This window comes from Erinaceus europaeus, chromosome 14, assembly GCF_950295315.1.
Source record: "Erinaceus europaeus chromosome 14, mEriEur2.1, whole genome shotgun sequence".
NCBI classification, from domain to species: domain Eukaryota; kingdom Metazoa; phylum Chordata; class Mammalia; order Eulipotyphla; family Erinaceidae; genus Erinaceus; species Erinaceus europaeus.
The window spans coordinates 79,673,168-79,695,447 of NC_080175.1; the positions used below are offsets into that span (position 1 = coordinate 79,673,168).

At 58.7% G+C, this 22,280-nt stretch overlaps 1 protein-coding gene across 3 annotated transcripts; it reads left to right on the forward strand.

Moving 5' to 3' along the window:
- The first annotated feature begins 200 nt into the window (after positions 1-200).
- Positions 201-20,002, forward strand: EPHB3 (EPH receptor B3). 3 transcript variants are annotated; one of them, XM_060172088.1, is made up of 17 exons: positions 201-718; positions 7,032-7,096; positions 8,692-9,364; positions 12,796-12,951; positions 13,895-14,245; positions 14,334-14,458; positions 14,564-14,723; positions 14,848-14,956; positions 15,243-15,295; positions 16,120-16,242; positions 16,338-16,585; positions 17,607-17,822; positions 17,937-18,086; positions 18,642-18,835; positions 18,922-19,077; positions 19,173-19,275; positions 19,412-20,002. In XM_060172088.1, the coding sequence occupies exons 1-17, from the start codon at positions 628-630 to the stop codon at positions 19,817-19,819; spliced, it is 3,381 nt and encodes a 1,126-aa protein (XP_060028071.1). In that variant the 5' UTR covers positions 201-627; the 3' UTR covers positions 19,820-20,002. The 3 variants fall into 3 exon arrangements, with proteins under 3 accessions (XP_060028071.1, XP_007529864.2, XP_060028070.1); XM_007529802.3 differs by having other exon boundaries at positions 204-718; positions 19,173-20,002; XM_060172087.1 differs by lacking the exon at positions 12,796-12,951 and having other exon boundaries at positions 204-718; positions 19,173-20,002.
- The last annotated feature ends 2,278 nt before the right edge of the window (positions 20,003-22,280 follow it).

Below are 22,280 nucleotides of genomic sequence, written 5' to 3' on the forward strand. Positions count from 1 at the left end.
TTCCTTGGCCCCGCCTACTTCAGGTCCTGCAGCCCCTGGGGGTGGGACCGGCGGAGGGGTCTCCAATTAAGTCCTGCAAAGCACTCCCAAGGCCAAGCCCGCGAGCCCGGCGGCCTACGATTGGTTGTCTGTTGAAGGAGGCGTGGCCTAGGCTCTGACCGACAGCCTTCCGGCCCCGCCCCCTCGCCCAGAGCGGCAGCGCCAGTGCTGGGCCCAGCAGAAGTGAGGACGTGAGCGGCGCGGCGCGGAGCTCCTCGGACCCTGCCGGCGCTCCCGGAGCCGCGACCCGAGCGCCGCGGCGTGCCGCCAGACAGAGTGCACGCCCGGCCGCGCCCACCGCGCCGCCCGCCAGCCAGCGCTCCCGGAGCCTCCTGGACCGGCCCATCCAGATTCCCGCGAAGCCGATCTGCTCGCACCCCGGCATCGCCTGCATCGGGCGCCCGTCTGCACCGCGCCGGGCGGACCCTCCCCGCAGCCCGCCTGCACCGCGCCGCAGCCCGGTCCCCGGAGCGCCCTCCCGTACCGCGCCGCCGCCGTGCCGGCTATCCCGAGCCGAGCGCGCGCTCCCCGGAGCCCGCAGCCCCGCCGGCGCGGCCCGGCCCGGCTCGGCTCCAGGAGACCCCGGCCATGGCCCGAGCCCGCCCGCCGGGGCCGCCGCCGCTGCTCCCCGGGCTGTTGCTGCCGCTGCTCCTGGCCGCCGGCTGCGGAGCGCTGGAAGGTGAGCTCGTCGGGCCCGCCGGGCGCACGTCGGAGGGGCGGGTGCGCTCCCGCGGGCTGGTTGCGAGGTCGCTGGCCTCTCGTCTCGGCTGAGGCCGCGGGAGGTGGCGGACCGGCTCTGAGCTTTGCAGGAGTCCCCGCACCCCAGGCGGTGGAGCGGGGTGCACTCCGGGAGGCGGCGACCTACCAGCGCGGACCCCCCCCCCCCAAAAGTTGGAGGCTGTCCGGGTTAACCGGGTGCGAGGGCCGACACTCCGCTTTGTCAGGGGCTGGCAGCGCGCTGGGGAGGCTGGGGCGGGGGTTTACCGGCGCCAGATACCCGGGCCGAGGACCTGCCTCCCCTCCGTCTGTCTGCCTCCTGGCGCCCCAGAGCTCTTGTCTGCACGGATCCCCTGAAGTTGTGGGGTTTGCCCGGCTCCTTCTAATTTGGCGGGTGGGGGAAAGGCTCGGAGCTGAGGGGGCAGCGCCCACTTCCCCGTGACTTCACCTGGGGGGACAGCCCGGGTGTCGTCGTCCTGGGAAGAGCTCACACTCAAAGCCACTTGCCGTCAGCCCGCGGGAGGCCCGGCGCCCACACAAACAATAGACACGCTCAGTTTCCCAACAGTTCAGAACAATTAAACAATTCAGAGCAGAAAGCCTCCCTTAGCTCAGGGAAGGGCGCCCCAGAAATCTGGGGGGGCTGGAGCCGGGGCAATACTTGTATGCGGCGTCCATAACAGTCCCGATCACTTTCTCAGTTCAGGGACAAAAATGGGCTTGTGGGGTAACTTGCGCATCGTGGGTACCCAGGAAGACCCAGGAAGAGTGGCAGGGAAGGCATCTTCCCTCTGCTGCTTTCTGTCCTCCGGCCCCAGGGGGAAGCCCGGGAACCCCAAGCTCAGAGGTGCAGGCTCCCCGGATTCCCAGGGTGGACACCTGCCGATCCCCACAGGCACACTGAGGTCGCGCCCACACTGGCACACACGCACCCACATGTGTGTGATAGGATCGCAGGCGTGAGAAACCGGTGTGGGGCTTTGTTGTTGATGCCTCAAGGGTGTGAGCCAGCACACTGGCCTGCATTCCCAGGTCTGCCTGGGATGGAGGAGGCCGGATTTGGGTGTGTGGGGAGGTTGGGGGTCCTGTGGGCCAGCCCCCCGGCTGTCTGGTGTGGGGAGGGCTGTCTGTGGGGCTCACCTTCTCTGTTCCCTTCTAAGTCCCTAGAGGCTTCCCTGGACGGGAGGCAGGCCCCCTCCCCTCAGCTAGGAGCCAGGATCCAGGGTCACTTCCCAGCCCCCTGGGATGTCACACCATCCTCCCAAATGTGACTTTCTCCTGCTCCTTCACTTTTGCCATCCCTCAGACCTTTGGTGTTCTGGCAGAGAGGTGCCCCGAGAGCTCACCCCTAGCCTGGAGGGTCCACCTGCCTACCATTTGCATGCCTTCTCTCTTGGGCTGACCCAGGTCTGAAGCCTTCACATGCTCAGCACCGAGCTCTGGCTGCTGGCGGACGGACTGGCAATTGTCACCAACCTGGAGTCCTGTGCCCTATGCAGGGCAGGGAGTGAGAGAGGAAGAAGTGGTCCACTGAGGGGATGGGCCCAGGAAGAAGGACTGGGAAGGGCTCTGGGTCCTGAGGATAGAGGAGCAGCCAACCTGGAGGCCTGGGCTGTGCCAAGGGGTACAGCCTCTACATGGTAGACAAAGCCTCTTGGTTCCCCGCAGCTGGTAGGCCCCTGGGGGCCACTGGTCAGGGCTGTCCTCTCTCCTCCCTGTACAGTGGGGTTCAGTAAGGCCCAATTCCAGGAAATTACACCTCTCACCCCCCAATTGAAGGAATACTCCTCTGTTTATTCACTCATTGGCAGCTGCGCCCCCTCCCCTCCGCCCAACACACCAGGGCCTACAGGGTTCCCTGTATTCACTCTCTTACCAGAATGTCCCAGGTCCCCCCAGCCAAGAACAGTTTCCCCTTCAGGGCTGGAAGGCAGGGATTCCATAGGGTGGAACTGACCAGGAGCGATGTGTCTGGGTGCTAGAGCTCCCCGCTGAGAACCCTCTGGAGGAAAGAGAGACAGTTATCAGGTCATAAAAAAGCACGTGGTGGGGTGTGTGTGTGGGGGGGGACATGGGCTGTGTCCACTGACTGAGTGGTCCCTTCCTTTCTGGAGATGGTAGGTAGGAGGAGGGGGCCAACGGGTCAGCCAGGCTGGGGCTGTCTCTGGCCCTTCCCCCCACCCCCTCCCTCCAGTCCTGTTTGTCAGGAGCTGCCAGGAGGCTCCATGGCCAGTGTTTGGGGAACCAGTTTGCTTGTCACTTTAGCCAGGACTCGCTGCCACTGTGGCCTCGCCAAGCTCCAGCCAGAGAGCCGGCCTGACACTAATTAAACAGCACCGAGAGGCTGAATCACCAGGCCTGCATACTTTGAAAATTGTAGCCCTGCCTGTTGTGCTGAGTCAAACTGGTTTGTCGGGATTGGGCGGAGGGCAGGGGGGGAGGGAGCTGGGCACAGCTGGGCACCTGCTGGGGTGGGCCATGCCATCTCCTTGGGGCCCACCCAGGGGCTCTCCTGCTATCCTCTGTCCTCAGACTCTCAGACTCCTGGCCAGCCCTGGGCAGGAAGGGCTTGAAGAGGGCATGACCTAACTGTCCGCCTGCCTGCAGGCTGGCAGTGTGGCTCTGGGCAGGGGGCATCTGGGCTCTCTGCCCTCTCAGCCTCTTTTCTTCCTCCTGCTCCACCCTCTCAGGTTGATTCAATTAGGAATCCTCCTCATCTGAGCGGAGCAATGGAAACACTGTGTCTGTGCCCATATGCTTCCCACCCCTCCCCTCCTGCCCAGACTTGGGCGCCCAGGCCGCACAGACCGCGCTGGAAGTGGAGGGGCAGAGGTTCCCCCAGTGAGACCCCTTTGCCTCTGGCTGACCACCCACAGGCAGACATGCTGACATGGGAGGGAGGAGTGTGGAGAGGACCAGAACCATCCTCCTGCCCCCACTAGCCTTCTGATCCCTTGCCCCCTGTCCTCCAGTCCCCCTGCCACTCCGTCCTCCAGCCCCTCTACCCCCATCCTCAGTCCTCCAGCCTCCCTACCCCTCTGTCCACCTGTTCCCTGCCCTCCAGACCCAGAGCCAGACCACTCCTGCCTCCTTCAAGTCTCTGGCCTGCACTTCAGGCTGGAGGCCTTTCCCTTCTCTAGATTTCTTTTGTGGGTTCCTTGACCCTCACTGGCCTCCATGTCCCTGGGGTGGGGTGTTCCAGGTGACAAGAATTGGGGTGCTGTGGGGTCTCACAAAGAGTTGTAACCTGGCCCTTCACCAGGGCAGATGGCCGGCACCCAGCTGGTGGCCCCACACTGGAGGGGGACAGTGAGGTCCTGGGCCACAGACACACTGAGTGTCCCCCATGTTCCCTATTCACCATGACCCCTACTTAGGTGTTTAAGCATCATCCAAAGCTCCCAGGCCAGAATCTCTTTGTGATGCCACCTTCAAGGTGGGCGGGGAGAGACCTGGCAGGGTGCCGGTGTGCAGCCAGGGGAGTGGCCTGAGGGGGCCGCACCCCAACACACCCAGAGTCATCCTCATGCCCTGCCTGCACCTCAGCCCGGACCCTTGACAGTGTCTGCTTTTCTGCAAATGTTGCCCTGTCCCAGCTGGGCCTCAGCCAGCGACCAGGCTCACAGTGTATTTGTGTGTGTGCAGGACGCTCACACTGCCTGCACTCCTGGGTGGGTGGCTGCCAGTGGCGTCTGTGCTGGTGCATCTGGTGCTGGCTGTGTGTCACTGTCTCTGCTTCTGTCATGGGGAAACTCACATCCACTATGTCCTTGGTATGCACGAACTTCAGGCAGGTGGGCTGGCTGTCTCAGGTGCAGCTGGATGGGTGAACGGGGGCAGGGGCCCGCAGGGAAGACTGGCTCTGTGCAGGCAGGACTCAGAAGGAACGCTGCATGTCTCCAGAGCTGCTTGTCTGCGCTTCTGTCACCTGTGTGTTCACTGGCACTCTGAGTCCTTGGGTGTGGGTTTGAGCTCGGGCACTGGGCAAACCCTAGTCACTGCATGCCCAATTGAGACCTGCACACCCATGGCCATGTGGCCACTCCTGGAGGACCCGGGGTGCACTCAGAGGGTGCTGCTGATGGCTGAGCCTTGGTCCCCAGTCCTGGAATGCTCCAAGGCCTGTTGTCTGTGTTCCTGCTTGCTGTGGAAGATGGCGGGGGGGTCCCCTGGATCCTGCCCTGCATCCTTAGTGGCCAGCTGCTCTGTGATCCCTGCCTGGCAGTGGGTGATAATGGGGGTTGGGGTGGAGAGTGTTCCCTCATCCCTCTTGCACTTCATATCCTTCCCTCAGATATGTACACACACACACACACACACACACACACACACACACACACACACGTGCGCTCACTGTGCCACACACAGAGCAGAGGGTGCGGGCTCTGTTACCTTGGGTCTCTCCCTCCAAGTGTCACAGACTCAGATTCTGAGACCCTGAGACCTGAGCGTCTGAGAGTCCCGACCCCCTCCTGACACCCCTCCCCCATCAGTGTGGGGAAAGCAAGGCCCCTCCCCACCCGGATGACCTGAGCCCCTGCTCAGGCACTCTTGAGTCGAAATCCAAGTCCTCTCCTCATTAATGGGAAAAATGTGCCGGGATTGAGTGATGGCCAAGGGCTGATTCCCGCCCCCCCCTTCTCTCGTTCCCCAGAAATTAAACAGAAATGAAGAGCCTGCCCGCTCCCTAGCACCCCCTCCCCTCCAGCCAGCGCAGGGCTTGTTTTAAACTGTAGAAGAATCTGGCTGGAGGGGGAGGGAGCTGAATATTTGGGTTTAAACAGTTCCAGATGGGTTTGGCACAGGCTGAGCAGAAGGAAGTGAGTGAGGGGAAAGGAGGCGGGAGGCCACGGAGGCTGGGAGCCCTGGGTCCTGCTGCAATGGGTGAACTGAGCTGCAAGCTGGCTGGGGCAGGCTCGTCTTGGGCTCAGCTGGCTCCAGGGGACAGGAGTTCTCAGGGACAGGGATGCCGGGAGCTGCTGGTGCTGTGGGGCTGAGGCAGAGGCCACTTGGCAGCCTCCCTTTCCCTCCCTCCTCCCCTCCCTCCCTCTGTCTGTCTCTTTGAGCCTCCTTGTCTCTCCATCACTCTGTCTTTTGTCATCTGCCCCTGGCGGCCAGGCTTCCCCCACTGCTTCTGCCCATCTCCTCTTTCCTCCACACCTTCCAGCCTTGTGTGTCTGTCTGTCTGTCTACCTGCCTGCTTGCAAGAGGAACCCACCACTGCAGTGGGAACAGGTCTCCCCACTCTGCAGAGGGGCCTGCCAGAGAGAGACTTGAGGAAACCAGGTCCTCGACCCCCCTCAGTAGTGAAAGGCCTGGCACTGCTGACTTGAGGAGGGTTCCTGGCCCCAGGGCCAGGCTTCATGACACCAGTGTTACAGAATACAAGCCCCAGGGCCCTGGATCTTTCCTGGGGCCTCCCCCTAGCCCCCCCAACCTGGGGAGCAGTGACTCCTCGAAGTTCTTGGGTCACTCCGAATCTCAGGCTGTGAGGATGGAATTGGTACCTTTCCTCTCAGGTCTGATCCTGGGGTCCCAGTACTGGAAGACAGAATTGTCCCACCCTGAGGGCATGTCTAGTGAGCAGCGTTAGGGGACCCCTCTGAGGGCAGGACAGTGGTACCCTTGCAAAGTCCTTGACCCTGGATGCTCAGCAGAAGGTATCTCACTCTGACTTAGGGGTTTGGGGACAGGCTTTTTGGAGGAGGTGACAGGCTTTCCAGGCTCTCTCTGCTTCCTCTTTACAAAGGGGCCATTGCAGTGGCCTGATTAGGGGCTACTTGTGGATTCATACAGGCCCAGCCTTGAGCCATCCGCAGCCCTGCAGTCCTAGCAGCTTCACTCTGGCCACATACCTGCTTTATCAGGGCTTTGCTTTTCTCTCTGTCACAGGGGTCCACTCACACCCTTGATCCAGGGGCTGTAGGGAGGGGCTGGGGCTTACTGGCAGACCTGAGCCTGTGGGAGGCTGAGTGGACACTGGCTGGAGCACTACTCCACCCTGAGCACTGCAGCTGGACCTGTGCCTTTGTGGGGCTGGGGAGTCCCGGGTACACAGCCCTTTGTTGGGGGATAAAGGTCCTGCTGGCCCCTTTGTGTGGAGATTAGCAGAGCTCTAGGTGTGGGAGCCCCCAGCTGTGCCTTATTGGCCAGGCTGTCAGCAGAGGCCAGACATATCAAGGCTGGGACTGTCCTGCCCAGCCATTGCTCTGGCCACAGCTTCCTCCCCATCCTCAGACCCTCCCCTGACCACTTCCCTTCTGTTGCTCCCACAGAGACCCTCATGGACACCAAGTGGGTGACGTCTGAGTTGGCGTGGACATCTCATCCTGAAAGTGGGGTAAGACTCTCCTCTGTCTTCCCAGCCTCCTTCCCAGTGAGGCCGCTCTTCCATCCAATGTCCACCCCTGCTCACCTCTCAGCCAGCCACATTGCCCTGCCCACGCTTCCCCCTTTCCCTGGGAAGAGCAGCCACTTACTTACTTGGGAACCAGAAAGCCTAGTTTTCTGTGTGACCTTGAGTAAGGCAGTTCACCTTTCTGAGCCCGGTTCACAAGTGCTAACCCCCTGCGGTCCCAATGTCTCTGGATCACTTGCCTCCTTAGGTGGCTTTCACTGCTGTACAAGCCTCAGAAGCTCTGGGGCTGGGTGGCCACTAGGCCTGACCTTGAACAGGACCAGTACCTTCTGAGAACCTTGGCTGCTGCCTCTCTAGAGTGGGGTCAACAGCTGCATATCCTCAGAGCACTCTTGTGAAGGATGATTTTGGTCAAGAGTGGTCACCCATTTGGCCTAGGAGTTGGTGCAGTGGATGAGGCATTGGGCTCTTAAGCATGAGGTCTCAAGTTTGATCCCTGGCATTGCATGTGCTCTACTTCTCCCTGCCCTGTCCCCAGCCCCCATTAATAAATGACATCTTAATAAAGAAAGAAAGAAAGAAAGAAGGACTGCCATTATGTATCAAATACTTGCTCTATATCAGGCACTGTTACAAGGCCAGTATGTGTGTTAAACTGATTTAATTCCTCACAGCCTCATTTACTTCCAATCAACCCCATTTCACAGATAATAAAACCGACATAAAGAGGAAATATTATAGCTGTTGTAGTACTTACCCCTTGAAAGTGCTTTACTCATCTAGATTTGTGTATTCCTGATGCATCTTACTGTTTTCAAGAAGACTTGTTATTGGCTTTTTAAAAAAAACATACATATATATATATTTTTTAATTAATTAATTAATTAATTTTTTTTACCAGAGCACTGCTCAGCTCTGGTTTATGGTGGTGCAGGGGATTGAACCTGGGACTTTGGAGCCTCAGGCATGGGAGTCTGTTTGCACAGCTATTATGCTATCTACCCCTGCTTGTTATTGTTTTAAATTAAAAAATAGATTGAGACAGGGAGGGAAGAAGTGAGAGACCAGAGCACTGAAGCTCTCTTCAGTGTGGTGGGGCCAGGCTTGAACCTGAGCTGTGATGCACATGGCAAAACAGCACACTATCCAAGGAGCCAGTTTGCCAATCTTCTAGAATTATTTTACTTCAGGCTCCGAGGTCCCAGGCTCAATCCCTAGCACCACCATAAGCCAGAGCTGAGCAGTGCTCTGTTTAAAAGCAGATCATACACACACAGACCTAGAATTATTTTGTTTATTTCATGAATGATGGGTAGATGGAGAGGGATAAAATAGGAGAACCAGTCTCACTCTGGCCTGTGTGTTGCTGAGGATGGAGCCCAGCATCGCATACTTCTAAGTCCAGCACTTTGCCTGAGCCACTTGCTTCTGCTGCACCTCGATTCTGGATGAGTTTTAGACAGGGACCCGGGGCACAGACAGTTGGGAGACTTGCCCAGAAGGGCACGGTGAGTGGAAAGCTGGGCTTCGAACCTGCACTGGCGCTCACTCCCTCTCCCTCTATCTGTTCCGCACAGTGGGAAGAGGTGAGCGGCTACGATGAGGCCATGAACCCCATCCGCACGTACCAGGTGTGCAACGTGCGAGAGCCGAGCCAGAACAACTGGCTGCGCACTGGCTTCATCTGGCGGCAGGACGTGCAGCGGGTGTACGTGGAGCTCAAGTTCACGGTGCGGGACTGCAGCAGCATCCCCAACATCCCCGGCTCCTGCAAGGAGACCTTCAACCTCTTCTACTACGAGGCGGATGGCGACGTGGCCTCGGCCTCTGCCCCCTTCTGGATGGAGAACCCCTATGTGAAGGTGGACACCATCGCGCCCGACGAGAGCTTCTCGCGCCTGGATGCCGGCCGTGTCAACACCAAAGTGCGCAGCTTCGGGCCGCTGTCCAAGGCGGGCTTCTACTTGGCCTTCCAGGACCAGGGCGCCTGCATGTCGCTCATCTCCGTGCGCGCCTTCTACAAGAAGTGTGCCTCTACCACCGCGGGCTTCGCGCTCTTCCCTGAGACCCTCACCGGGGCCGAGCCCACCTCGCTGGTCATCGCCCCCGGCACCTGCATCGCCAACGCCGTGGAGGTATCCGTGCCGCTCAAGCTGTACTGCAACGGGGACGGCGAGTGGATGGTGCCCGTGGGCGCCTGCACCTGTGCCACCGGCTATGAGCCGGCCTCCAAGGAGTCCCAGTGCCGTGGTGAGTGAGGGCTGGTGGAGGGTGTCGGGGACCATGGCCCTGTGCTGCCCCCACCTGCCAGACAAGGGGGCCTGGCATCAGGGCTGGGGCAGAAGGAGGGGAGGGAAGAGAGGGAGCAGGTACAGGGACAGTGGTATAAGGAGGGACAGAGGAGAAATTGGGAGGGACGCCTGGATAAGGAGAGAGAAAAGGGGCTGGGTGTTGGTACACTTGGTTGAGCATACAAGTTGCCACATGCAAGGACACAGGTTCAAGTCCCCTGATCCTCATCGGCAGGGGGGTAGCTTTGTGAATGGTGAAGCAGTGCTACAGGTGTTGTGTCTCTGTCTCCCTCCCTCCCTCCCTATCTCCCCTTCCTTCTCAATTTCTCTGTCTCTATCCAATAATAAAATTAGGAGAAAAAGGGGAGTGGGGCATAGAGCTAGCTCCCTTGGCTAGTGTGCGGCTTTGCCACGTGTTTGACCAGGTTCGAGCCCAGTCCCCGCCTCACTGAAGGAAGATTTGGTGCTGTGGTCTCTTCAGGCTCTTTCTCTGCCTTTGTGTCTCTATCTAGAAAAAAAAAGAAAAGAAAAGAAAAGAAAGAAATACAGAGAGAAAAGAAAAAGAAGAATAAAAATAGGAACTGATATCAAAGAGAGACAGAGGGAGAGAGAGAAAAGATGCTTGTAGAGAGGGCAGGGGAGAGAGAGAGCTCACCAGGTAGGACTGATATCTTACTATTAGGTCCAGGTTGGAGCCCAGGCACCACACAGGAGGGGCTGCGGCAATGGAGGAAGCTTCAGTGCTTCAGTGCGGTGGTCTCTCTTTCTCTCCTTGTCTCTACCTGATGAAACAAAACAAAACAAAAATGGCCTGGAGTGGTGGGACGCTGGTCTCACCAAAAACAAACAGCTATGATAGAGGAAGAGAGACTTGGGGAATCCTTACTCCAAGGAAGCTGGCTAGAGACTAAAGGTCTCTTTGATCTGCCAAGTGTCTGCTTCACCCTGGAAGTATGAGACGGGCTCCAGAGCTATGGGGGCAGAGCCTGTGCTCCTTTTACCTTGGGTCTCTGCTCAGCTTGAGAGGCAGTGTGTGTAGAATTCCCCTGCGGTCAAAAGGAGAATGCATCTAGAGGGGCAGATATGGTAGGTCATTTTCAGTCTTGGGAAGGCTATCACCATTAGTTCCTATGAACACAGTTTTTGAGTATCCCCACACTCTGAAAATGAAATGAGCAGCTCATACCAGATTGGAATATTGTCCTGTCAGATAGGAGGGGGAGACCATAGAGTACAGTGACTAGGGATCCCATCCCTGAAGGCTGGCTGGCTGCCCCAGACGCTGCCACTTCCACCCAGAAGGTAAACTTAATTTTTTTTCTCTTCTTTTTTTAAATAAATGCTTTGTTGAAATTTTTTATTTTATTATCTTTATTTATTTATTGGATAGAGACAGCCAGAAATTGAGAGGGAAGGGGTAGATAGAGACACCTGCAGCCCTGCTTCATTGCTTGTGAAGCATCCCCCCTGCAGGTGGGGACTGGGGCCTTGAACCCTGGTCCTTGCACATTGTAACACGTGTGCGCAACCATGTGCGCCACTACTGAACCCCTTTAATTTGTTTTCTTTATTGGGGGATTAGTGGTTTATAGTCAACAGTAAAATACAGTAGTTTGTACACGTGTAACATTTCTCAGTTTACCACATAACAAACCTACCCCCTGTCACCATGTTCCAGGACCTGAACCCTCCTCCCATCCCAGAGTCTTTTACTTTGGTGCAGTACACCAACTCCAGTCCAAATTTTGCTTTGTGTCTTCCCTCGTGTTCTTATTTTTCAACTTCTGTCTCTGAGTGAGATCATCCCATACTCACCCTTCTCTTTCTGACTTATCTCACTTAATATGATTCCTTCTAGCTCTTTGAACTCTTTGAACCTTGCCTTCCTGTCTGGCAAAGTAGAGACAGTGGTGACACCTTCACAGAGGGGGTGGTGGGGCTCACTGAGCTCCTTGTGGGTGCTGGCCTCTACTCAGGAGCCTTCACAGAGGGGCATGCCCTTGTCCTTGTGTCACACATGGATTCAGAAGGCCTTCCTAGGTAGAGGAATTTGCATCTTCAGAGCCTCAGCTCTGACCCCTGCTGCAGCCATGGGTGGTGGATTGCACTTGTCTCCACTGTTTTGCCAATAAGGAAATGGAGTTTCTTGCAGATTCTGCACCCAGACCCCTTAGCTGCTAGGAATGTGGCAATTGGTTGACAGCCCTGTCTCAGAGCCCAGCAAGGACTTGGCCTTCTGTCCTTGCTCCCCCAGTCCACTCTTGCACTTGCTCCTATATTCTGAGGGGTGGCAGCTGGGGGCCAAGCTTACCAGGAAGGTGCTGGGTGCCCTGCCTGTCCCTCTACACTTCTTTGGGAACTTGGTCCCAGACTTCCTCTTGTTAAGTGGAGAAGGGGGTGGGGGTGATGAGCCTGACAGCCTGAAGAGGGGCTAAGGCTCTGCGGGGCCCTGGCAGGAAGTGCAGGCTGGTTCCCATGGCAACCAGGCTGGCCTGGCCTCTGCCCCCTCCCCCACTGCCTCTGAATTGCTGGGCTAGAGCCTTACCTTAGGGAGAGAGGAGGAGAGACCCCAGGCAGGCAGCTCCCCGCCCCCAGCTCTGGCCAGTGCACTTTCTGTATGTGCTCCCTGGTGGTGTCATGAGCAGATAGACTGCCCTTGGGCTTCCTTGTGTCCCAGGCTGTGCTGGGGTATGCCCCTCACCCCACACAAAGATGCCTGAATGATCAGGTGTGTGGGCTGTGGCAGGGGAAGGGACTTTGTAGCCCATAAGGGGCTACATGTAAGGGGCCTGAGTCTCCAAGTCTAGCTGGGCACATGGGGGTGATAAACTAGATCAGAAGGAATGCAGACAGTGAGTCTGACTGCCTTTGGGGCTTGGGCCTGGACTCCATGGGGTCTGAATGCCAGCTGCTCCTTCCTGGCCTCCCTGCCTGCTTCTGTCCTCTCCTGTCTCACCCCTCCAGCCCCCACCTGCCCTGTCCCTAGTGGGTGGGGAGGACGGGGATAGTGACAAGCAGTCACTGGCTGCTCTGGGGTGCCTCTGAGGGTCCCCAGACTGTAGGGAGAGACTAGGGTACTCTGGGTGAGGCAGGTGCCTCTCTCTCCTCCCCCTACTCTGGTCCCTGCCCCAACAGGCCCAGCTGTCCAGGTGATGGGCTGATGCCTTAGTCCTGGAGGCTATGGCCGGGGGTGGGGGGTTGGGGGGGGTGGGGAGTATTGTGCTGACACAGGGTTTCCGAGGGCAGAAAGGCCTTTTGTAGTTAGGCGGCCTCTGCAGGGCACAGGTGGAGGGCACACCTGGCTGGTGTGGGGGGTGCTTCTCCCAGAGGGATGGGTGGAGGGTATCTGCAGAGAAGGGAGGTGAGCCTGTGCATCCCCTGTCCCCTCAGCCTGTCCCCCTGGGAGCTACAAGGCCAAGCAGGGGGAGGGGCCTTGCCTTCCCTGCCCCCCCAACAGCCGAACCACCTCCCTGGCCGCCAGCATCTGCACCTGCCACAACAACTTCTATCGTGCCGATTCAGACTCTGCCGACAGCGCCTGCACCAGTGAGTGCCCGTGCCCCTCTAGATGCTGTCAGTGGCTCCTTTCTCCAGATGGGGAAAGTGAGGCTCAGATATGCTCCATAAGGCACAGCTAGGAAGTGACCAGTCTCCAGGAGGAATCCAAAACCTTTCCTGGCCTCCCTGCCTGCTTCTGTCCTCTCCTGTCTCACCCTCTCCAGCCCTCACCCTGCCTTGTCTGTAGAGGGTGGGGAGGGCAGGGGACAGTGACAAGCAGAGGTCCCACCTCTCCCACCCACATTTATTTATTTATTTATTTATTTATTATTATTATTATTATTATTATTATTATTATTATTATTTTACCAGAACACTATTCAGCTCCGGCTTATGGTGGTACAGGGGATTGAACCTGGGACCTTAGAGCCTCAAGCATGAGAATCTATTTGCAAACCATTATGCTATCTACCCTGCCTCACCCTTATTTAATGAGCATCTATTATCTTCTGACTGGGCATCAGAAGCCAGCTGGGGCCTGGGAGCCCATCCTATGGATAGGACTGGCTCAAGGCTCAGCTCAGTGAGGACCACACCTCCCTGAGGCAGCCTGGTGTCCTGACTCCTCCCTGCCCTGTCCCACTGGCCTTTGGTGCCAGGTCTTGCACCAGACACCCAGGGATATGGAGACTCAGGCAGGCCGTGCCCTCGGGCCTGTAGCCCAGCCATGGGAGCAGATGTGAAGACAGATAGTGAGCTTGTCATATGCTAAGTGCTACCACACTGGAGGGAGCCTGGGAGTGGTGTGGAGGTGCAGAGGGTAGGGAGCATGAATTGGGAGGCTTCTGAGAGGAGGCGCCATCTGAAATTTAACCTTGCAGGCTGAATAGGCATCTGCCCTGTGGGGGAGAGGAGAAAGGGGGCTTCTGGGGAAAAAGGGGTTCTGGGAAGCTTCTTGGACTCAGCCTCAGGACCCCACCTTCCCTCGCAGCTGTGCCTTCTCCACCCCGGGGTGTCATCTCCAATGTGAATGAGACATCTCTGATCCTGGAGTGGAGTGAGCCCCGGGACCTAGGGGGCCGAGACGACCTCCTCTACAACGTTATCTGTAAGAAGTGCCGAGGGGGCCCTGGGCTGGGGGGCGCCCCTACCTGCTCTCGCTGTGATGACAATGTGGAGTTTGAGCCCCGGCAGCTGGGCCTGACGGAGCGGCGTGTCCACATTAGCCACCTACTGGCCCACACGCAATACACCTTCGAGGTGCAGGCGGTCAATGGGGTGTCGGGCAAGAGCCCCCTGCCGCCCCGCTACGCTGCTGTCAACATCACCACCAACCAGGCTGGTGAGTTGGGATGGGCGGACCCCTGGAGTCCTGGGGTGGGGGTAATCCCTGTCTGCCTGGAGCCTGTGCTGAGCCCCTTGCTCCCCAGCCCCGTCCGCGGTGCCCACACTGCACCTGCACAGCAGCACCGGCAGCAGCCTCACCCTGTCCTGGGCGCCCCCGGAGCGCCCCAACGGCGTCATCCTGGACTACGAGATGAAGTACTTTGAGAAGGTTCGAGCCACAGCGGTGGGGTGCTTGGGTCCCAGGGCCTGGCTGTTGGGGGAGCCCTGCTGCTGAGGACACCCCCCCCCAACTCACTCCACCCTCGGCCCACAGACTCAGGGCATTGCCTCCACGGTGACCAGCCAGAAGAACTCAGTGCAACTGGACGGCCTGCGGCCCGAGGCCCGCTACGTGGTGCAGGTGCGCGCCCGCACGGTGGCCGGCTACGGGCAGTACAGCCACCCTGCTGAGTTCGAGACCACCAGCGAGAGAGGTAACATTGGGGCCCTACGCCCATACCCCATGCCCTCTGTGTCCCCGTCGCCAAGACAAGCCCCTTGCATCCTGCCCTCCCATGCCCTGTGCCTGCTCACCGCTGCTCCCCTGTCTGACTCCAGGCTCCGGTGCCCAGCGGCTCCAGGAACAGCTGCCCCTCATCGTGGGCTCTGTTGCTGCCGGGCTTGTCTTCGTGGCGGCTGTCGTGGTCATCGCTATCGTCTGCCTCAGGTACCCCCACGCCTGGCTGAGCACATCTGCCCCCTCACACACACGAGCCAGGGCCGCAGCTTTCCTGGGCCTGCTGTCCTCGCCAGGAAGGCCCTCTCCAGTCCCTGCCTGTGGGCTAATTCTGCCCACAAATCGAGGGCCACACCTACACAGCCTCTTGCCTAGACCCCAGGGACCGACCACTCTTAGCACCAGCCAAGGGGCCCCTGTGCACACTGCCCGCCACCCTTCCCTAAGAAAAGGGGGCTGTGGGACTGGTCTCACATCACTCTCCCCTCGCCCACAGGAAGCAGCGCCACACCCCTGACTCCGAGTACACGGAGAAGCTGCAGCAATACAGTGAGTTCAGCCCTGGCCCCCACAGACCAGATTCCCAGATCGCCCTTGGTCCCTGTCTAGAACTCCCTTCCTTGCCATCATTCCATGGGTGCCCCCTCCTGCTTCCCGTTCTTTGTGGAGCCCCACTCCACTCCTGATCACCCCAGAGATGAATGAGGCCTGACCCCATCCTCAGAGGCAGTTAGTCCAGGGAGCAAGACAAGCTGTGTCCACACAGGGAAGTCAGGGAGAGCAATAAAGTCTTAAGACATGTGTTCCTGTCACAAAGAGCACTGAGAGTTCAGACAAGAGGAAGGCTTCTTGGAGGAGCTGGCCTTGCACAAAGCTGAGCTGAGCAGGGCTAGAGAGGTGGGGGGGGGCACTCTGGGCCGAGAGACCCGCAGGGGAGGTGGGTTGAGTGCCCAGCTGTGGGGGTGGTGAGAAAATTGCTTTGACAGCTGCCAGGGAGCCAGGCCTGGAGCTGTGGCCAGTCCTGGGGGGTGAGGGGGCCAGGCAGAGCGGTTGGGACTTGATTCTCAGCAGAGGTAATCCGAAAGGCTCTGGGGCGCGGGCAGCTATACAAAGCAGGCATTGTTGTCGGAGGACAGGTATGCAGGTAGGCCGGTGGGAATGGTCTGGAGACTCTGCCAGTCTGCTATGTGTGGAAGGGCTGGGGAAGGTTGGGGGCAGTGGGAGCGAGGGAGTGCGAAAGAGATTCTGACAGACTGAGACAAGGGCCAGGGAAGAACAGGAACCCCTGGCTTCTGACTGTTGTGTGTGGAGGCAGGGAGCAAAGGAGGGAGTTGGCCCCCTACCCCCTCAACAGGCTGCTTTGCTGTCTCTAGTTGCTCCTGGAATGAAGGTCTATATTGACCCTTTCACCTACGAGGATCCCAATGAGGCCGTGCGGGAGTTTGCCAAGGAGATTGATGTGTCCTGTGTCAAGATAGAGGAGGTGATAGGAGCAGGTGAGTCCTCAGCACATTGGGCAGTGGGGATGGGGGGTGGGATGTCTCATAACTGCTCCAGGAGCGGCTGACATCCTGTATCCTGCACTCCTCAGGGGAGTTTGGGGAGGTGTGCCGGGGCCGGCTGAAGCAGCCTGGCCGACGGGAGGTGTTCGTGGCCATCAAGACGCTGAAGGTAGGCTACACGGAGCGGCAGCGGCGAGACTTCCTCAGTGAGGCCTCCATCATGGGCCAGTTCGACCACCCCAACATCATCCGCCTGGAGGGCGTGGTCACCAAGAGCCGGCCTGTCATGATCCTCACCGAGTTCATGGAGAACTGTGCCCTGGATTCCTTTCTGCGGGTGAGTCCCTCCCTGAGCCTGCAGGTGCAGCCAGGCAGGGGTGCGGCCGGAGTCTAGCCTTGTGTCCTGACTGCCTGTCCTGCCTGCGTTGCCTCAGGCTGACTTGACCTCTTGGTCTCAGTTGCCTTGGCTCTAGATTTTTTATTTAATTTTGTAGAGCTGGGCTTCTCTCATCTTTTATCACCACCAGGGTTGTTTCTGGAGCTTGGTGCCTGTACAATTCCACCACTCCCAGTGACCACTTTTCCCTTTGACAAGACAGGGAGAAATCGAGAGGGGAGGGAGAAACAGAGGGAGAGAGAGACAGAGACCTGTAGTCCTGCTTCACCACTCCTGTAGCTTCTCCCCTGAAGGTGGGGACCAGAGCCTAGAACCTGGGTCCATGCACAAGGTAATGTGTGTGCTCGACCAGGTGCTCTACCGCTTGGCCCCAGAGCTGGGTCTCTTGCATGGGTGATTTGATTTCACTGCTCTGACTTTTTCATTCAGAGAGAGAGAGCAAGAGAGAGAGAGAGGTGTTACATCACCAAATCTTTCCCCAGTATGGTGGTACCTGGACTTGACCCCAGATTTTCCGCATGGTGAGGCTAGGAAAGAGCTTTGTGAGGCTTGTGGGAATGTAACATATGGGGTAGCAGTGTCAGCATTCTTTTTTTTTTTTTTTCCTCTTTGTTGCTCCCCCTTTTTTCAATTGTTGTAGTTATTGTTGTTGATATTGATGTTGTCATTGTTAGGACAGAGAGAAATGGAAGGAGGGGGAGAGAAAGATAGACACTTGCAGACCTGCTTCACCACCTGTGAAGCAGCTACCCTGCAGGTGGAGAGCTGGGGGCTCGAACCAGGATTCTTACACCGGTCATTGTGCTTCGCACTATGTGCGCTTAACCCACTGAGCTACCGCCCAGCCTGACTCTCGCGGCACCAGCTTTCCGGGTGCTCACTGAGCATGTTCTCTGGGCTTGGAGAGGGCCGGGGACCCTGAGCACTGGGCACCCCTGAGCCGGTTGTCTCTTGCCTGCAGCTCAATGATGGGCAGTTCACAGTCATCCAGCTGGTGGGCATGCTGCGGGGCATTGCGGCAGGCATGAAGTATCTTTCGGAGATGAACTACGTGCACCGAGACCTGGCCGCCCGCAACATCCTGGTTAACAGCAACCTAGTCTGCAAGGTGTCTGACTTCGGCCTGTCGAGATTCCTGGAGGATGACCCCTCAGACCCCACATACACCAGCTCACTGGTACAGCCTATGGCTGGGTGGGCAGCTGGGGCCAGGGCCCCCCAGCCCAGGGCTCGGGGCTGGGGAATGGCCTCGAGTCCCCCGGTGAAGGGCATATGCTGCCCCTTCCCCCAGGGCGGGAAGATCCCCATTCGCTGGACAGCCCCTGAGGCCATCGCCTACCGCAAGTTCACCTCAGCCAGCGACGTGTGGAGCTACGGCATCGTCATGTGGGAGGTCATGAGCTATGGGGAGCGGCCCTACTGGGATATGAGCAACCAGGATGTGAGTGGTCCTGGGAGGATGGCCTGGGGATTCAGCGGGCGGCTTACTGGGAAGTTAGTGGGTGCCAGGTGTTCTTGGGCAGTCAGAGGATCTCAGTAGATCAGAGGGTTCTGGGTATGTCACTGGGAAGTTGGGGGGGGGGGTGGGGGCAGCTTATTGGGAGATCAGGGGTGTCAGGTGGTTTACCGACTGGCCAGGTGGTACGAGGCGTCCCTGGGTAGACAGGGTGCTAGGTAGCTCACTGGGCATTCAGGAGGCAGGGGTGCTAGGTATCTGGGTGTTCAGGGGATATCAGGCAGTCAGGGGGTACTAGCCAGCTCACTGGGCATTCATGGGGAAGGGGTGGCTCACTGGGCAATCTGGAGGTGCCAGGTGTCCTCAGGTACTTAGGGGGTGCTGTGTGTCTTTGGGTGGTCAGGGGTGGCTCACTGGGTGGTCAGGGGTTACAGGGCATCCTCGTGGGGTCAGGGGCGCTGGGGGCTCACTGGGCATTCATGGGGCAGGAATGTCCTCGGGCAACTAGGGGTGCCAGCGGCTGACAGGTGGTACCCGCAGGTCATCAACGCAGTGGAGCAGGACTACCGGCTGCCCCCGCCCATGGACTGCCCCACGGCCCTACACCAGCTCATGTTGGACTGCTGGGTGCGGGACCGCAACCTCCGGCCCAAGTTCTCCCAGATCGTCAACACCCTGGACAAGCTCATCCGCAATGCCGCCAGCCTCAAGGTCATCGCCACCGCCCAGTCTGGGTCAGTTCCCTGCCCCCGTTCCACTGCTACCCTCCCCCATATGCCCCCCGCCGTTCTCGGTGCTCACCAGGCCCATCTCCCATCAGCATGTCCCAGCCCCTCCTGGACCGCACGGTCCCTGACTACACTACCTTCACGACGGTGGGCGACTGGCTGGACGCCATCAAGATGGGGCGCTACAAGGAGAGCTTCAGCAGCGCTGGCTTTGCCTCCTTCGACTTGGTGGCTCAGATGACAGCAGAGTACGTTGGGCCCAAGGATGGGGAGGGCCAGGCAGCTGGCGGGTCTGAGGATGGATGATGGGTGGAGGGCTGACACCCCTGGCTGTGTCCTGCAGGGACCTGCTCCGAATCGGGGTCACCTTGGCCGGCCACCAGAAGAAGATCCTGAGCAGCATCCAGGACATGAGGCTGCAGATGAACCAGACACTGCCCGTGCAGGTCTGACGGCGCCACCGCAGTGAGGACTCTGCACAGAGGATTCCTCCAGCCGCCTGGACCTAGGGACTTGGGGTCCAGTGCGGGGAAGGCCCCAGCCATGGGGGGGTGGCCCCCCAGGCCTATGCTCCCTCTGCAGGAAGCTAGCCCCACACCTCTTCATATTGAAGATGGATTAGGAGAGGGCATGGTGAGCCCTCCCCAAGCCCCTCGGGGCCCAGGCCTTCCTGTTCTCCTGTGGGGGACGCCCCACCACCTCAGACTTGGCTTCTCAGTGCCAGAGGGTCTGGCCGGTCAGGTGGGGGACCAGCCGGGGTACCTACCACAGGGCCCAGCCCTGGTAGGGGTCTGGCCCCCCCAGGTAGGTAGAGACCAGCCCCTCCCTCAGGAACTGGAAGAGTGGACTCTGGGAGTGGGAGGGACTCGAAGCCCCCATCCTGAAGCCAGCCGGCACCTCCAGTTTGCACAGGGACTCATTCTGGGGGTGAGGGCCCTGCCCCACCCCCGCCCTTGGTGCTGTCATTACAGGGTGGGTGGGGCAGGCTGAGGAGCAGCCCCTCCACCCCAAGACTGACTCTCAGAGCCAGAGATCTGGTGTGTGCGTGTGTGTGCATGTGAGCGTGTGTGAGTGAGTGTGTGCACGCAGTGGCCTGCACAGAGTGTGGGTGAGCGTGTCAGAGCTTGGCCTGCCCTACAGGTGGGCCTTCAGCTAATAAAGGCAATAATACAACTTTTCCTTGCCCCTCTTCATTCTATCTGTTAAGTCAGGGTGCCCTGGTGCCAGGGCCCTCAGTGCCTACCCTTCAGGCCCCCCCCAAGACCAGGCTTGACTTATCTCTGGTGCTCTGTCCTCATGGCATTGGATATCCTTTGGGGAGCTGGGGTGGTGACGAGAGAGAAAACTGCCCCAGAGCTGCTTCCAACTCAGGCTGGGCGTTGGCAGGGGTGCACGTGGGTAAGGGAAGAGGTGGGCACGTGTGTGTGGATGGATGGTGCTTTGCAAGGCTGGGCCCTTGCACATACTCTCTGCCTCTGTGGGAGTTACACTAGAGGGGTTCAGCAGTTCCTGGGGTCACATGGTCAGGAGACGGGAAGAAGGCCCACAGGCAATGAGAGCAGAGGCTGGCTTGTTTCAGCTGTCTCCAGGCCCTGAGATGACCCTGCCCTTCCTCCCGGGTCTTGCTGGTCCCAAGCAGGGAAGGAAGGTCATGTCTGGGTCTTCGTGTCATGGCTGAGGTTAAGTCACTCGCCCATATTTACAGAGTCTGGCCTGAGTCCCACAGAGGATAGATAACAAGGACCATGAAGAGGACTAGACAGACAGCTTCTGGAAATACCAAAGGAGAAGGGGTTGTAGGCCAGAGCCTCCCTTGGGTGCTGGGAGGACAAAGGGGGCAGCTGCTATCTTTTCCCAGGAAGGTCCCCTGGGGCAACTATGGGGAGCATCCTAAGGACCTCAGGCTGGTTGAGTGGGTGGGGGTGTGGACAGTGAGTACAGGGGCTTCTCAGTGAGAGGCTGGCTGGAGTTCCCAGGGCTGGGTCCCAGATGTCTACTGGAGGGGAGTGGAGCCTGTCTCTGAGCCCTTTCTTGACTGAGAGCAGGTGTGGAAGAGTGGGGTAGGGTCTGAGGTCCAGAGTGACCCAGGGTGTGTGGGCATTGGGAATGGTATCCCATCCAGCACACACTGGAATTGGGCTCAGTTGAAGGGGAGGGCACACCAACACCTGCTTGAGCCCTACTTCCTTCTCAAGCTGGGAGGCTGGGGGTTGAAACCTGTAGCCCAGGCCTCCTGGAGGGGCTCCCTCACTCACCCCCTTTTCTTACCCTGCTGACTGTCCAGTGGGGCACCACCCCCACATGCGTGGTACCTGTGCCTGCCCCCCCCCCCCGCCCCACTTCCTTTTATCTGGAAACAGTGCTTCCAAAAGCCACATCCACACCTTGTCCCCAGGTCATTGCCCTCAGTCAGGTTCACACTTCCTGGATGAACCAACCGGCTCCCGGCCCACTCACCCCAGAGCTTCCTGATGGGGATGGTGGTGGGAGGAAGCAGAGCAGGAAGGCACCTGCTAGTCCCGGAGAGCTGGGCTGAGTCCTGGGACCAGGAAGGAGGAGGGTCCTCAGGAAGGGTCCAGCATTCCTGGGGCAGATAAGGAGTGAGGTGCTAACTGCACACTCCTGGGGCAGAAAATGAGCTTTCCCACTTGACCTCTGAGATGGGAAAGTGGGGGTGGGGAGGTGTGGGCAATAGATAAAGTTCTGGGGGACTTCAAAGCAAGAGGTCCAGAGTTCCAGTCCCAGCATTGCATGAATAATGCTCTGTTCCTCCTCCCCACTCCTGCTCCTGCTCTTCCTCCACCATCTCTTTTTCTTGTAAATACCTAAAGTTGTGCAAGGGTGGGGGCTTTGTCAGCCCTCCTTCATCCCATCTCCCCAGGGTGGATGAGCAGGTCGGGGTTCAGGCCTCTGTGTGAACAGAATAGACAGAGGAAGAGCAAGTCTGCTTGGGCTCAGCTCTCCCTCTTGGGGGGGGGGGGGGCAGTGTGTGCAGACCCTGGAAAGCTGGTGCAGTGGGAAGGGCTGCTGACCTGGGGTTCATGCCCAGCACTCTAGGCTGTGATCTGGGCACCCCAGCCAGTGGTCACCACTGCCTTGTAAGATCCTCCCAAATGCTGAGGTGCCTGTGTACTCAGAAACACCAGCCGCCCTTCAGCGGCAATTTCCATCCAGGTCAGAAGAGATGCGGGGACAGCCAGGGAAACACCAGGCAGAGTTTGCACAGAGCTGGGTGCACCTAGCCTGAGCCAGGGCCTGGGTGATGCAAAGGCAGTAGGGGAGGGCTGGGTGCTTAATGAGGCAGGGTGTTGTCTGCCTGTCTGTCCTGAATGAGCATAGGCCCAGGGTAGCAGAGGTGCCCTTCCCGCCAGCACTCATTCACTCTTGAGGCTGCTGTGCTGTGCGCTGGGTACATGTTGGGTGCCAGCGCTGCTGAGCTTCTTGCCAGTTT

What these genes read in the sequence shown, in the direction of transcription:
- EPHB3 (XM_060172088.1), top strand. Translation starts at nt 628, where the DNA reads ATGGCCCGAGCCCGCCCGCCGGGGCCGCCGCCGCTGCTCCCCGGGCTG. An exon ending in CAAGGAGTCCCAGTGCCGTG is followed by an intron (nt 9,365 to 12,795) that starts GTGAGTGAGGGC and finishes CTGTCCCCTCAG; the next exon opens with CCTGTCCCCCTGGGAGCTAC. An exon ending in CGAGACCACCAGCGAGAGAG is followed by an intron (nt 14,724 to 14,847) that starts GTAACATTGGGG and finishes GTCTGACTCCAG; the next exon opens with GCTCCGGTGCCCAGCGGCTC.